The sequence below is a fragment of the Macaca thibetana genome, chromosome 13 (genome assembly GCF_024542745.1).
Source record: "Macaca thibetana thibetana isolate TM-01 chromosome 13, ASM2454274v1, whole genome shotgun sequence".
Lineage (NCBI taxonomy): Eukaryota > Metazoa > Chordata > Mammalia > Primates > Cercopithecidae > Macaca > Macaca thibetana.
Window position 1 is genome coordinate 70,101,608 of NC_065590.1, and position 15,960 is coordinate 70,117,567.

The window sequence follows — 15,960 nt, forward strand, 5'->3', positions numbered from 1 at the left end:
TGTGCTTTGAGTGCAATGAGCAGGGGCACAGTGCCTTGAGATGAGGGTGCTGAGGAGACAGGGTCCTCCTCATCTGGCACCTTATAGCCCGTTTAAGGGCTTTTTGTTTTTGTCAAATGCAAAGGTTGGCTATTGGAGAGTTTCGGCAACAGAGAGACATAGCTAGACTCAGTTTTCATCCCTCTGGTTGCTGTGTGGGTCATAGATTGGAGTAGGGGAAGAGAGGAAGTGGGGATCCAGTTAACAAGCTACTGCCATGGCCTAGTGGAAGCATGGACTGGGGTGAAGATGTTGGAGGCAGAGGAAAGTGGGCAGATACCAGCAATGTGTTTTGGAGGTAGAATTGACAGGTCTTAATTATGGAACGCGAAGCTTGAGGGAGAAGGGAAAACCAAGTAGAAACCTAGGCAGGCTTAGAGCATATGCCCATTTCTCTTATAACGGCTTGATGATGTTAGCTGTGGAGCACCATATAGCAATTCCTTTGAACATTTTGTGTTTGTGATAGGATTTTTATCATGGCTTTTTTTTCCTGTTTTTTTTTGTTGTTGTTGTTTTGTTTTGTTTTTGTTTTTTTTGAGAAGGAGTTTCGCTCTTGTCGCCTAGGCTAGAGCACAGAAGTGTGATCTTGGCTCACTGCAACCTCTACCTCCCAGGTTTGAGCGATTCTCCTGCCTCAGCCTCCTGAGTAGCTGGGATTACAGGCGCCCGCCACCACACCTGGCTAATTTTTGTATATTTAGTAGAGACGGGGTTTCACCATGTTGGCCAGGCTGGTCTTGAACTCCTGACTTCAGGTGATCCACCCGCCTTGGCCTACCAAAGTGCTGGGATTACAGGCATGAGCCAATGTACCCGGCCTTATCATGGCTTTTGAAAAGCCAGGAGTTCACTGTGACTGCCAGGGGAGATATGCTGTGTTGGACTCGCCCTGGGAGGAGTGAGAGGACTACTCTTTGTGAGTCAAGAGTTTCTGCCAAGTGGATCTTTCTTATTCAGAAGGAGAGAGTCATAGTTGTTATACTGTCCGTTTCACAAGTGACATTAAAGGGAAAGGAGTGGGGAGGCGAGGAAGGGCTGAGCATAAAATGTCAAAATAACCGTGGTTTTTATCTTTAAGGTTTAGCACGGATTTTAAAGAAATAGAATTCATTAGCGTGGGTGGATTTGGCCAAGTTTTCAAAGCAAAACACAGAATTGACGGAAAGACTTACGTTATTAAACGTGTTAAATATAATAGCAAGTAAGTAGTAAATGTTTAAATTTTTTGAATGGCAAGATATGCTGAATCTGCACTATTTCTTTTTATGCTTCTCTCTTCTTTATTAGGATATCATTTATTTCTTTCTCATACTCATTAAACATTTCATTCTACCAAGAGGAGTTTGGCTTACTCCAAGATGATATCACTTTACTGTGGTTATTTCAATAAAAATGGTATAACATTGATCATCCTTTCGGTGCTATCTTCAGAACTAAAGCTGTAGAGTCATTTGCTTTAAAGTGGCATGCAAATTCATGAAACGCGCCATATTTTAAAAACCGTGGCACCAAATAGAACCTTCATTACCCACAAAAAAGGTGATCTTTGAGATGTTCTAGTCTTACCTCCCTATTTTACAGGTGAGGAGACTAAGATCCAGAGATGTAAAGTGATTTTGTCTAAGATAAAAGCTAGATGGTAATTGTTCTCTGGTTGTCTGTTACTGTATAAGGCACTGCTCCAAAATGCAGTGGCTTAAAAACAGCAATTTATTGTTATCTCTGATGGTTTCATGGGTTGATTGTGCTCATCTGGACAATTCTCACTTGGGGTCTCAGAGGCATTTGCAGTCAGTAGTCAACTGAAACCTTGACTACAGCCTATCCTAGGCTGGATATCCAAGCTAGCTAGCAGTTGACACTGGCTGTGGGCTGGAAGTTCAGATGGGACTGTGAACCAGAATACCTCCACATGCCCTCTCTGTGGGGACTGGGCTTCTTACAACTTAGTGGCTGAGTTCCAAGAACTATTGTCCCCAGAACAAGTCATCCAAGAGACCAGGAGTGAATGGCAAGGCTTCTTTTGATCTAGTCAGAAGAGTTCCAGAACATCACTACCATTAAGTTATATTGGTTAAACAAGTCACTGGAGCCAGCTTAGATTCAAGGTGGGGCAGGTGGCAAATAGGCTCTACCCATTAATTTAAGGAGTGGAAGCATGTATGGGAGGATAAATAATTGATCAAGATTATCTTTGGACATGATCTCCTATGTAATCAGATTGGGATTTAGAACTTATCCCCTGGAATGACAATTCAATGTGTTCCCACTGTAACCCACTGCTTCCAACATTTGTTTTCTGTATTAACAGCCCTCTCACTCCCACTGGATAGCAGAACTCCTTCAGGAAGGAAAACAAATAGAAAGGAGGTCTTAAATCACATGGTCACCAATTCACCAATCTTGCTTGTTGCACTCTGGCAATTGTTACTATGTGTAGCTTGGCCAGACCAATCTGATCCCTCAAAGACTAGCAAAGGAGATGGGAAAGGGATCTGGGCTAAGAAAAATGATATGTGCAAAGGAGAAGTAGGTGTGGAGTGCTGGATGTTCTTAGCCTAGTTAAACAAACCTATTTCTTCTCTCATGGACGATGCCTTGCATTTGAAGTAGGATCATTCCTACTATGTTCATTGTTTTATTTAACAAGAATGAAGGACAGCTGTACTGTTATTCTTTCCATTAGATAGCAATTTTTAAAAATGGTAATAATATCCCAGCTACTTCGGAGACTGAGGTGGGAAGATTGCTTGAGGCCAGGAATTTGAGACCAGCCTGAGCCACATAGTGAGACCCAGTGTCAAAAAAGAAAAGAAAAAACAATGAGGGCTGGGCATGGTGGCTCACACCTGTAATCCCAGCACTTTGGGAGGCTAAGGTGGGCAGATTACTTGTGGTCAGGAGTGTAAGACCAGTCTGGCCAACATGGTGAAACCCTGTCTCTACAAAAATACAAAAATTAGCCAGGCGTAGTGCCACACACCTGTAATCCCAGCTGCTTGGGAGGCTAAGGCAGGAGAATTGCTTGAACCTGGGAGGTGGAGCTTGCAGTGAGCTGAGATCACACCACTGCACTCCCGCATGGGCAACAGAATGAGATTCCATCTCAAAAAAAAAAAAAAACAGATAATTATGTTGATGAAGGTCCAGTATCTTGGCCATTTCTAGTAGTTTATACATTGGTACAACTACTAGAAATATATATATATATATTTTTTTTTTTTTTTTGAGGCAGAGTCTCACTCTGTCGCCCAGGCTAGAGTGCAGTGGTGCATTCTCGGCTCACTGCAACCTCTGTCTCCCGGGTTCAAGCAATTCTTTGCCTCAGCCTCCCAAGTAGCTGGGATTACAGGTGCCCAGCACCATGCCTGGCTAATTTTTGTGTTTTTAGTAGAGACAGGGTATCGCCATGTTGGCCAGATGGTCTCGATCTCTTGACCTTGTGATCTGCCTGCCTTGGATTCCCAAAATGCTGGGATTACAGGCGTGAGCCACCACACCTGGCCCAGCCAGTTATTTTTAATGGCTGCAAAATAGCCATTGATCAGGGGACAGAAAAAAATATATTTACTCATTTCTTTACTGCCGAATATTTTGTTTGTTCTAATTTTTCATTGTTAATTGAATGACACCATGATTTATATCTTCTTGGATATAAATCCATAATTTGAGTAACATTCTTTTTTTTTTTTCTTTTTTTGGAGATAGAGTCTCACTCTGTCACCCAGGCTGTAGTGCAGTGGTGTGTTCATGGCTGGGCGCAGTGGCTCATGCCTGTAATCCCAGCACTTTGAGAGGCCAAGGCTGGCAGATCACTTGAGGTCAGGAGTACAAGACCAACCTGGGCAACATGGCAAAACCCTGTCTCTACAAAAAAAATATAAAAACTAGCCAAGTGTGGTGGTGTGTGCCTGTGGTCGTAGCTACTTGGGAGACTGAGGTGGGAGGATCGCTTGAGCCATAGGGGTGCAGGTTGCAATGAGCCAGGATCACCACTGCACTCCAGCCTGGGTGACAGAGTGAGACCCTGTCTTAAAAAAAAAAAAAAAAAGAAAGAATCTAAAATAATAACAGATTATTTTAGGATTGTCAAAGTATCAGTATTTTTTTTTTTACTTTTGCAAATTTTATGTCATATAGTTTAGAACTTCTTGTGTTAAAAAATAAAATTGTAAAATGTTTGATTATCCTTCCTCATCTTTGAAATCTCCAATTTATTTACTGCATTTAGCATGAAATTGTCTTAGGTCTTGGCAACACATCCCTATAAAGCCTCCCACCATCTCACTTTCTCTGCATAAGTTATCCTCTTTGTGTATATTTGCCACACATTGAAAATCCTGAATTAGGTACTTCACGCTGCCTGTGTTACTTAGCCTTGCTGCCTCAACGTGATTTGCTTGTGAAATCCAAAGATTTTAACACAAGTCTAAGCAAAACATAATGTATGATTTAGCTATGAAAAATTGCATCAGCTGGGTCCAGTGGCTCATGCTTGCAATCCCAGCACTTTGGGAGGCTGAGGCGAGTGGATTGCTGGAGCCCAGGAGTTTGAGACCAGCATGGGCAGCATGGCAAAACCCCATCTCTACAGAAAATAGAAAAAATTAGATGGGTCTGGTGGTGTGCTCCTGTGGTCCCAGCTACTCAGGAGACTGAGGTGGGAGGACTGCTTGAGGATAGGAGGCTGAGGCTGCAATGAGCCAAGGTCGTGCCACTGCACTCCAACGTGGGTGACAGAGCAAGACCCCATCTCAATAAAATTAATTAATTAATTAATTAAAATGGCATCACTGGCATTTCAAGAGTGCTAAAGAAGATTTTTAAATTCTCTGATGTTTGGCATTAAGTCGCTGCCTTTTATTTATTTATTTTGAGACACAGTCTTGCTCTGTCACCCAGGTTGGAGTGCAGTGGTGTGATCTTGACTCACTGCAACCTCCGCCTCCCGGGTTCAAGCGATTCTTCTGCCTCAGCCTCCCAAGTAGCTGGGATTACAGACGTGCACCACTGTGCCCAGCTAATTTTTTTGTATTTTTAATAGAGATGGGTTTCACCATGTTGGTCAGGCTGATCTTGAACTCCTGACCTCGTGATCCACCCACCTTGGCCTCCCAAAGTGCTGGGATTACAGGCATGAACCACTGTGCCCAGATGCTGCCTTTTAGTTTATCTTGAGAGTGAGAACAGCTATGTTTTTTTTTGCAGTATGTTCACTTTTTCCTTTTGAATGTCCTGGCTTCCATTCTAAAACTGTGTGAGAACCACAGCAATGGTTTAATAAAGGAATGTAGACAGTTGTCTGTTACATGAGGTGTTTTGTGGTTGTTATGTGGGATGTACACTGACACTGCCATGTTCCCTGTTCCTTTTAACTAGGAAGGCAGAGCGTGAAGTAAAAGCATTGGCAAAACTTGATCATGTAAATATTGTTCACTACAATGGCTGTTGGGATGGACTTGATTATGATCCTGAGATCAGTGCTTATGAGCCTGAGAGCCCTGATTTTGATCCTGAGAACCAAAAAAATAGTTTAAGGTAACTAAAAACAAATTCTCATAGCCATAATAGGATGGAAGGAAATTGTTATTTACTATGTGTGGGCCACTGGATAAGGCCATTAATTATCACAATTAATAATCGCAATTCCCTCTGAGAGACACTGTTATCTCTCCGTTCCACAGGTAAGGACAAAGTGAAAATCTCTTTCTTGTTCCTCCTCTTGCTGCACACTTGCTCTCATAACCCTTTGTTACATCTTCACCTGTCTTCAAAATCTCAGGTTCAGCTTTCCTGGCTCCATTGTTTAATGGAGAGCCTTGTTCACGTGCCAGCTTCAGTGCAGGCTGTAGTGTAGTCTTGTGAAGAGAGTTTTAACATATAGATGCTGCATCTGGGGGCTCCTTCCTCAGCTACCACACTTTTCTGTCCTTTCTTAGGCTGTGATTGGTGTGGTGCAGTGAAAGGTTCTCTTTGGAATGTAACTATACCACTTATGCTGGGGCGGGGGGGTGGGCAGTGAAAATATTTTTAAGACCACAAAGTGAGATGGGGGCACCCTCATGTTTCATGTCAGTTAAGCCACTGCCAAACAACTGGAGATCCTAAAGAGCTGGCGTCTGTCTTTGAAAGTCACCCAACCTATTCTGGGAACAGTCCTCTCACTAAAATCCTGAGGCCAATGGGGTCCTGTTCATTCATTTTCTCCTGCCCCACCTCCATCTCCATGTCGTGTAACTGAGAACTTTACCATCAGTTCAGGAGTTATTGACCATCAGCCTACAGGACTTTAGTTTTCAGCAAATTCTTGGCTACCTCTTCCTGTTTTCAAGCCAACATATATACAAAGAATATAAATGAATATTGAGGCTAACTTAATTCAGAAAAAAAAAAAAAAAAAACATGGTTAGCAAAAAAAAAAAAAGAAAGAAATCAATCCTCCAATTTATATCTCTTAGTAATTTGTTGGCACTTCTCCTAGAGTAGTACCTTTCCTATTGTTTTAGGTTTGCTTTCTCTTTACTCTGTCCTATTAAACTATTATCCCCATGATGGCAAGGATAGTGTCTAACTCATTTTCTCATCTCTAGGTGCTTTTCATGATCAGTAGATGGAGGGTGAATTAAAAGGTTTCAAAATTACTTTATATAATAATGAAATTTAGTTTCCTGCAACTCTATTGTATTCGTGTTCCTATTTCTATCTGTTAGCAAAGGTGATTGCAGATCTTCAGCAATAAAGAATGGGTGGCTCGAATGCAGTGGCGAAATCTTGGTTCACTGCAAGCTCCGCCTCCTGGGTTCACACCATTCTCCTGCCTCAGCCTCCCGAGTAGCTGGGACTACAGGCGCCCGCCACCACACCGGGCTAATTTTTTGTATTTTTCAGTAGAGACGGGGTTTCACCGTGTTAACCAGGATGGTCTCGATCTCCTGACCTCATGATCCACCAGCCTCGGCCTCCCAAAGTGCTGGGATTATAGGCATGAACCACTGTGCCCGGCATCTTCTTTTTTCTTTTTGAGACAGAGTCTTACTCTGTCGCTCATGCCAGAGCTCAATGGCGCGATCTCAGCTCACTGCAACCTCTGCCTTCTGGGTTCAAATGACTCTTGTGCCTCATCCTCCTGAGTAGCTGAGACTACAGGTGCCATGCTACCACACCCAGCTAATTTTTGTATTTTTAGTAGAGATGGGGTTTTGCTCTGCTGCCCAGGCTGATCTCAAACTCCTGAGCTCAAGCAATCCACCAGTCTCGGCCTCCCAAAGTGCTAGGATTATAGGTGTGAGCCACCGTGCCCGGCCCGGCTCATATTTTATAAATTAGCTAAACAAATAAAGCTCTGGACATCTGGGAACTTATGATTGAAATAAGAAATGGCCTATTATATTTTGATTCAAATTTGTTTATTGTATTTAGATTTCTATTTTGAGACATGTTTTGGGGTTCTTAAGATAAGGTATAAGCTTTTAAAAAGTTATGTATTTTTTATAAATTTATATTTATTGTTACTTTTAACATACTAGGAATTTTATACCCAGATCAAAGACTAAGTGCCTTTTCATCCAAATGGAATTCTGTGAAAAAGGGACATTGGAGGACTGGCTTGAAGATAGAAAAGGCAAGGAACTAGACAAAGTTTTGGCTTTGGAACTCTTTGAACAAATAACAAAAGGGTTGGATTATATACATTCAAAAAATATAATTCATAGAGATCTTAAGGTAAGTGGAAAAATGTACTTTATTAATTGATACATATATATATATATAATTTAGTAATTTTAAAATATATCTTCTCAGCAGGGCACAGTGACTCACGCCTGTAATCCCAGCACTTTGGGAGGCTGAGGCAGGCAGATTACCTGAGGTCATGAGTTTGAAACCAGCCTAGCCAACATGGTGAAACTCTGTCTCTACTAAAAATACAAAAATTAGCTGGGCATGATGGTGTGCACCTGTAATCCCAGCTACTCGGGAGGCTGAGGCAGGAGAATCACTTGAACCTGGGAGGGGAGGTTGCAGTGAGCCAAGATTGCTCCACCGCACTCCAGCCTAAGTGAAGAGTAAGACTTGTCTCAAAAAAAAAAAATAAAACAAAATAAATAAATAAATAAATATATGTGTGTGTGTGTGTGTGTGTGTGTATACACACACATATATATATATACACACACACACATAAAATAAGATAGATATATTTTTTCTCTAGTTTTAGAATAGTGGTTGGTTGGTAGTTACGAGAAAATGATATCTGAACATTTGCATGCAAATGATTACTGTGACTGGCACAGCCAACTGACTGCTCTGTCCCTGCTCCTCCTGCCTCCTCTAAGTGACTCAGGCTTATTCGAGAGGCAGAGGGGACTCTGCTGACTGTGGCTTTAGGACTATGATTCCCTAATCTCTCAGTCATTACTCTTGAGGGCTGTCACAGCTACTGGGTCCAGAGTCTAATATTGTCTTGGTTAAACATTTCGACCCCATGATTGGAAAGTTGCAGTAATTCCATACTGGGAAAGTATATCATCCCTTAGTATTTTCATTTTCCTCTGGCTTTTATGGTCTGGACAAGGAGTTTCCCTATTTTTACTTCTCATCAAAATGACAGAAGGTAAGAGGCAGAGCAGCCCTTCACAGCCTTTCTTCCATTCCCTATTCCCTGTGACTTGCCTAGCCTGTCCCAAGCTGGCCATCCTGAATCCTGTCCCTGGACCTTTGCTCATGCTCTTCTCTCTTATGGAATATACACTTCTGCCTGTCCCCTTTGCTTATACTTCCTTTACTGAGCCTTTCCTGATCACTCTGGAACTGCCTTTTCCTGTTCTAGGCAGAAGTACCTCATTTATGTGACTAACTGCTTACCCCACCCCTCTAAAACAGCCAGGAATAAGGAATGAAACAAAAAATTCCTTGAGAGAAATAAGTGCCCATATATACAGTTGTTATTGGGCTCAGATAGGAATGAGTAGTCCTTAAAAGGTATTACTTCCGTGGTCTGCCCAGGGGCTGGATGTCTGATGCATTGGTGTTTTGAGTCTGCCTGGTTCCAGTATGTCTATTCTACAATACCTGAAGTTATTATTTGAAGTTGGAGCATTGTCAGGACTATTTAAAAAGGATAAATGTAGAGTTGGTCATGCTTTCACTTTGGGATAAATCATACATATAGTTAAATAACAAATAAGCACAATTATTTCTATATACAATAATTTGCAAATAAATGCAGAAGTGTAGGCATTAAGTTCCTTGTCCTCAGAATGAATTAGCAAAATTCTGACTGGCACCTACCCACTTACCTACCAATTATGCCCTGCACTGTATGTACCCTGTGTCATGGACTGATCTTTTCTTGTGTATATTTGCAGAGAATTTTTGCTCTTGCTGCGGTTGCTCAAGGGTCAGACTTTATTATTATTCTTAAATTTTTAATTTTTTTTTTTTTTTTTTTTTGAGACAAGGTCTTGCTCTTTTGCCCAGGCTAGAGTGCAGTGGCACGATCACGGCTCGTTATAGCCTTGACCTCCTGGGCTCAAACAGTCCTCCCACCTCAACCTCCTGAGTAGCTGGGACCACAAGTGTGCACCATCACACCTGGCTAATTTTTTTGTGTTTTTGTAGAGACAGGGTCTCACCATGTTGCCGAGGCCAGTCTCAAACTTTTAGACTCAAAGGGATCGTCCTGCCTCAGCCTCCGAAAGTGCTGGCTTTCCAGGTGTGCTCCACTGCACCCGGCCTGAAGCTTTGATATTGAGACTTCTTTCATCTTCTATAACTTTTCTAGCTCTCACTACTACAGCTGTTGATTTATCTCCTTTAAGAAAAGATACAATGAAGATGTACACCTTTTGCAAAACAGTAGCTGTAGGTAGTTTTGCCAGGAAATGGTCTTTACCCAATGCGGCCCCTCTTACAAAAGTCTCCAAGTGTTTAACCACTTTCTGTTGGAATCTTAGGAACTAGACCAAAGGCACTGAGAAGGGACATAGGGGTTTCTGGAGTGAGGACTTCTTATCCAAGGCTGCTTCTCTCTAAAATGTTCAGTCTCCTAAAGCCCAGGCTCTGGTCATCTTCAGCCTTAGCATCAGCCTGTTCCTGTGCCTCCTATGTGAAGTTTGTACCCCTTTTTATGCTCTACAACCCTATATTTTGTCTAGTCATATTATAACTGATTAGACAAAATGTGACATTATTGTTTTTATTTATTTTGTTTTTTGTTTTTTTGAGACAAGGTCTTGCTCTGTTTGTTGCCTAGGCAGGAGTGCAGTTGCATGATCTCAGCTCGCTGCAGCCTCAACCTCCTAGGCTCAAGCAATCCTCCAACCTCAGCCCCCCACATAGCTGGGACTACAGGCACAGGCTACCAAGCCGGGCTATTTTTTGATATTTTGTAGAGACAGGATTTCGCCATGTTGCCCAGGCAAGTCTTGAACTCCTGAGCTCAAGTGATCTGCCAACCTTGGCCTCCCAAAGTGTTGGGATTGTAGACATGAGTGGCAGTGGAGTGATCTCAGCTCACTGCAACTTCTGTCTCCCGGGTTCAAGCAATTCTCCTGCCTCAGCCTCCCGAGTAGCTGGGATTCCAGGCCACCACACCTGGCTAAGTTTTTGTATTTTTAGTAGAGACAGAGTTTCACCATGTTGGCAAGGTTGGCCTTGAACTTCCGGGCTCATGCGATCTGCCCGCTTCAGCCTCCCAAAGTGCTGGGATTACAAGCATGAGTCACTTCGCCTGGCCCACTTTTTCTTTTTAATGAACTATAAAAAGTGATCTGATATTTTTACTAGATAGCCTCATCCAGCTTAGATATCTACATGGCTTCATACATTCAATTTTCTCTTTCTTAGACTCAGGTGATAGCCTTATGTGGGACTAGCAGTTCCACTTGCAATCCCAGCATATTCTTACACTGCAACTTGAACATAGCATAGGAATATTTTCTCTCCACATCCACCTCACATCTGTCTACAGCTTTCCATCTGTATTATTGGTGTTAGGCTCCAATCAGACTGTTAATTGAATTCTAATCCAACTGCTAATTGCTGCATGAGCCATCATCTCAGGCTGGCTTCTCAGAAGCTCCTCCTTCAGCCTTCCCTGGGCTTGTGGTCTCTTCCCTCTCAGGTACTTACTAGGTAGACCCTCTCATAAGTGCATTATCCCATAGAGTCTGTGTGTATAGCCTAACATTGTACTAAAAGTCCAGCCTTTTCAAAAATAGCAAAATATTGATTTTCTCATCAACTACCTTCCTGTTTTTATGGTCTTTAGAATATTGGTCAGTATACTGGGTGTGGTGGCCTGTGGTCCCAGCTACTTGGGAGGCTGAGGTGGGAGGATCGCTTGAGCCGAGGAAGTTGAGGCTGCAGTGAGCCATGATCATGCCACTGCAATCCATCCTGGATGACAAAATGAGACCCCATCTCAAAAACAAACAAAAAGAATATTGGTCAGTACCTCCTATGACCTGGGCATGGTAGCTCATGCCTATAATCTTAGTACTTTGGGAGGCCGAGGTGAGCGGATTACTTGAGGTCAGGAGTTTGAGACCAGCCTGGCCAACATGGCAAAAACCCATCTCTACTAAAAATACAAAAAAATTAGCCAAGCATTGTGGCACATGCCTGTAATCCCAACTCCTCGAGAGGCTGAGGCGGGAGAACTGCTTGCACCCAGGAAGCAGAGGTTGTGGTGAGCTGAGATCATGCCGCTGCACTCCAGCCTGGGCAACAGAGTGAGACTCCATCTTACAAAACCAAACAAAACCCCTCCTGTAAAGCCGTGGAGTCAGAATGACCACTTCTATTCTGTTCTTCCTTTAAAAAACAAAAAATCTGCTTAAAGAATTGCATGGATAAAAATATTTCAGAGCTAGTTATTAGCTTCCAATAAACTTGGTATGCCTTCACGGTGGAAGGGATATGTTTGTTAAGAAGTTGTCAGAGGCTTGGAGAAAAGACCCCCAGAAGAAATTCTGCACAGGTTAATTCTGCAGTATTGTTGGGAATAGAACCATTCCGAGAATCTCAAAGTTGGAAGGGGTCTTAAGGATGTCTACTTCAGTCCCTATCAGATCGTGGACTCATATTTGCAACATTTCCTCTAGTGGTTGTTCAGCCCTATCTTGGGATGGGGAACCGTCTAACTCCCATTCTTTGGACAACACTATTAGGATATTAGGATATTTTAAAGCTAATCTTTAGGTTATTTCCACCCTATAGTCCTGGATCTTTTCCCTTGGACCATGCAGAGTGAATCCACCTTTCTATGTATAATGAAGACATGTGGTAATAGTATGTCAAGTTGGTACATGTAAGTTAAAATTTTTTTTTTCATAGCCAAGTAATATATTCTTAGTAGATACAAAACAAATAAAGATTGGAGACTTCGGACTTGCAACATCTCTGAAAAATGATGTAAAGCGAACAAGGAATACGGGAACTTTGCGATACATGAGCCCAGAACAGGTAAGTCTCTTTCCTGTCTCTCTATATTTTACTTATTTTATTTTAAAAATTATAAAAAGAGTAGACACTTCTTATATAATTAAAACAGTCCAGAAGTATATACTGAAAATTTCCCTCACCATTCTCTTCCACCCTTATCCTTCTCATCAGTTTATTCTTTATCCTTTTAGATAATTTTTTGAGTTATAAAAACATACAAACACAAATATACACCCAGACTTCTTTTTTACATAAACATTTATGTGCATACATTTTTTCAAGGACTTATTTTGTTATTTTGTGACTATATAGCATAATCTCTCCATATTAGTTCAAATAGATCTGCCACATTCTTTTCTTAGCAACTGTATTGTATTTCAAAATATAGAGATACCATAATTTAACTCTTTTTAAAATTTAATCGTATTTTTTTGTTCTTATTTTGTTTTAGAGACAAGGTCTTGCTCTGTCACCCAGGCTGGAGTGCAGTGGTATGATCATTGCTCACTGTAGTCTCAAAATCCTGGGCTCAAGCAATCTTCCCACCTCAGCCTCCTGAGTAGCTAGGACTAGAGGTGCATACCACTGTGCCCAGCTAATTATTTTTATTTTAATTTTTATTATTTATTTATTGTAGTGACAAGGTATCACTATGTTTCCCAGATTGTATTTCACTATCATCGAAGGGTATTTATTTAGGTTGTTTACAACTTCATAAACTTATAGACATTCCTCCTTATTTTGGATCCCAAGAACAAATAATTCTATGATAATCTGTGATAGATTTCTTGAGGTAAAGTGATTGAATAGATTGACAACTGCATTTCAAACTTAATTGCTGTTTAATTGTCATTCCAAAAATAGTGATTCTATTAATACTCTCCCCTCAAAATGTATGAGATTGCTGCATCATCATACTCTCCAGTGGTCAGTTTTGGGCAGTATGTTGAATTAGGAGTATCTTGCTCTTTTAGTTTGTATTTTCCAGATTTTTAGTAAGGTATGCCCTCTTTTTGTATATTTACTTATACATTTTCTGCAAATTCTCTACTCCTATCCTTTCCCAATTTCTCATAATTGAGTTCTCTTTTTCTCATGTATCGGTAAGGAATCTTGATATATATTGGGTGTTGATTCCTTATCTGTTAACTATATTATAGAATTTTTCTCCTTGATTGTTACTTCTTGTTTATAACGCCATTTTTTTTTTTTTTTTTTTTTTTTGAGACGGAGTTTTGCTCTATGATGTCACCAAGGCTGGAGTGCAATGGCATGATCTCAGCTCACGGCAACTTCTGCCTTCCGGGTTCAAGCAATTCTCCTGCCTCAGTCTCCCAAGTAGCTTGAATTATAGGCACCCACCACCATGCCCAGCTAAGTTTTGTATTTTTAGTGAAAACGGGTTTCACTATGCTGGCCAGGCTGGTCTCGAACTCCTGACCTCAGGTGATCCACCTGCCTCGGCCTCCCAAAGTGCTGGGATTACAGACATGAGCCACCAAACCCGGCACTGCAGCTTTTAAATTGTCATATTTATCAATACTTTCTTTACTGCTGTAAGGTTTCTCATTTTTATTTTGGAGGCTTCTACTACAAGATTATGAAAATATTTTTTGGTTTTACTAACATAAAAATTAACTGCAATTTGAATTAACTTTTGTGTATGTATGAGAAAGGAATATAACTTGATTTTCCCCCTGTGAATATACTGTTGCTTCATCACTATGTGTTAAGTAGTTCATTATTTAAATGCTATTTTAAGGAAAATTTATAGAGACAGAAAGTGGAACAGAGGTTATCTGGAGGAAGGGAAGAATGGGAACTTCTTGTTTAATGAGTATAACTTCTGTTTGGGATGATGAAAAGCTCTGGAAATAGATAGTGGTGATGGTTATACAACATTGTGAAGGTAGTTAATGCCACTGAATTGTAGGCATAAAAATGGTTAAAAGGGTGAATTTTATGTTATGTCTATTTTACCACAATATTATTTTACGATATATAAAATTCCCACACATTCAGAGATGTGTTTCTGGACTTTGTTCTGTTTCACTGATTTATTTTTTATTTCTCTTTTTAATATTATGCTATTTAGATTATTATAGCATTATAAACTAGGCTTTAGTATTCAAACAGCAGGACCTGCCACATTATTCTTCAATTTAAAAATGCTCTTAGCTGTTCACATTTACAATTCCAAATGAACTCTTGAATCACCTTGTCATCTTCCGTAACTGGTTTTGAGGTTTTGATAGCAATTGCATCAGATTTGAGGATTCAGGTGAGGAACACTGATATCCTTATATATTTGAGACTTCTCCAAAATTGGTATTTTTCCCTCACTTATTCAAGTCATCCATCAGTCAGCTTTTGCCAGACTATGCTGTGGTAACAAATGACCCCAGTTTCTTAGTGGGGCAGAAAATACCAAGGGTCTATTTCTTGCTCACATGACAAGTCGGCAGCAGTCTGTCTGGCTTCAGTTTTGCTCTGCGTGTCTCCTTCATTCCAAGATCCAGGCTGAAGGAAAAATGCTATCTGAGTCACTGCCATCCTCAAGGCAGAAGGCAATGGCAGAACCTTGTGATGGCTTTTACATGTTCTGCTCAGCGGTGTCATACATCACTAAACATCATTACCGAGAGCAAAAAGCATGGCCCAGCTCAAGGCAATGAGTGTGGGGAAGAGTAATCCTCTCACTAGAAGGCCAGCACAGAATTGGGGGCAATCATACAACCTACCTCAAAGCCACTTTTATACTCTTCAAGATATATATATAATTTATTATGCTATATATATGCTCTCTCTCTCTCTTTCCTCTCTCTCTCTCTCTCTCTCTCTCTCTCTCTCTATATATATATATATATATGTATTTTTTTTTTTTTGTAGACAGGGTCTTGCTTTTCGCCCAGGCTGGAGTGCAGTGGCACCATCGTTGCTCACCGCTGCGCAGCCTCAACCTCCCTGGCTCAGGTGATCCTCCTGCCTTAGCCCCCTCAGTAGCCAGGACTATAGGCGCAAACCACCAACACCTGGCTCATTTTTTGGGGTATATTTTGTAGAGACTGGGTTTCACCATGTTGCCTAGGCTGGTCTTGAACTCCTGGGCTTAAGTGATCCACCTGCCTTCGCCTCCCAAAGTGCTAGGATTACAGGAATGAGCCACGGCGCCTGGGCATATTGTTTATATTTTTGAAGCTTTCTCCAGAGTCTGTATTGCATTTTGCTCTTAAAATGAGATCCCACGCTTGAATCCGGGAAGTGGAAGTTGCAGTGAGCCAAGATCGCGCCACTGCACTGCAGCCTGGGCAACAAGAATGAGACTCCATCTGAAAAAAAAAAAAAGAAAAGAAATTCCATATCTCTAATTTGTTATTAGTGTAGCTGTTAATTTTAAAAATATGTATCTTGATTTTTAATTGTGGTAAAATACACAAATATAAAATTTACCGCCTTCACCATCTTTAAGTGTAT

The 15,960-nt window shown here is 41.1% G+C and overlaps 1 protein-coding gene across 6 annotated transcripts in view; it reads left to right on the top strand.

Annotated features, from left to right (window-relative positions):
• The window catches only part of EIF2AK2 (eukaryotic translation initiation factor 2 alpha kinase 2), a 60,768-nt gene that overhangs the window by 31,812 nt on the left and 12,996 nt on the right, over positions 1 to 15,960 (top strand). For all 6 annotated transcript variants that reach the window (XR_007718657.1, XR_007718658.1, XM_050753357.1 and 3 more), the window contains 4 exons: positions 1,121 to 1,243; positions 5,422 to 5,580; positions 7,569 to 7,764; positions 12,379 to 12,507. Coding sequence is in view for 4 of the 6 variants with exons in the window: in XM_050753357.1 (XP_050609314.1) it covers positions 1,121 to 1,243; positions 5,422 to 5,580; positions 7,569 to 7,764; positions 12,379 to 12,507 (607 nt within the window). In the remaining 2 variants the exon portion in view is untranslated. The remainder of the gene's footprint in view (positions 1 to 1,120; positions 1,244 to 5,421; positions 5,581 to 7,568; positions 7,765 to 12,378; positions 12,508 to 15,960) is intronic.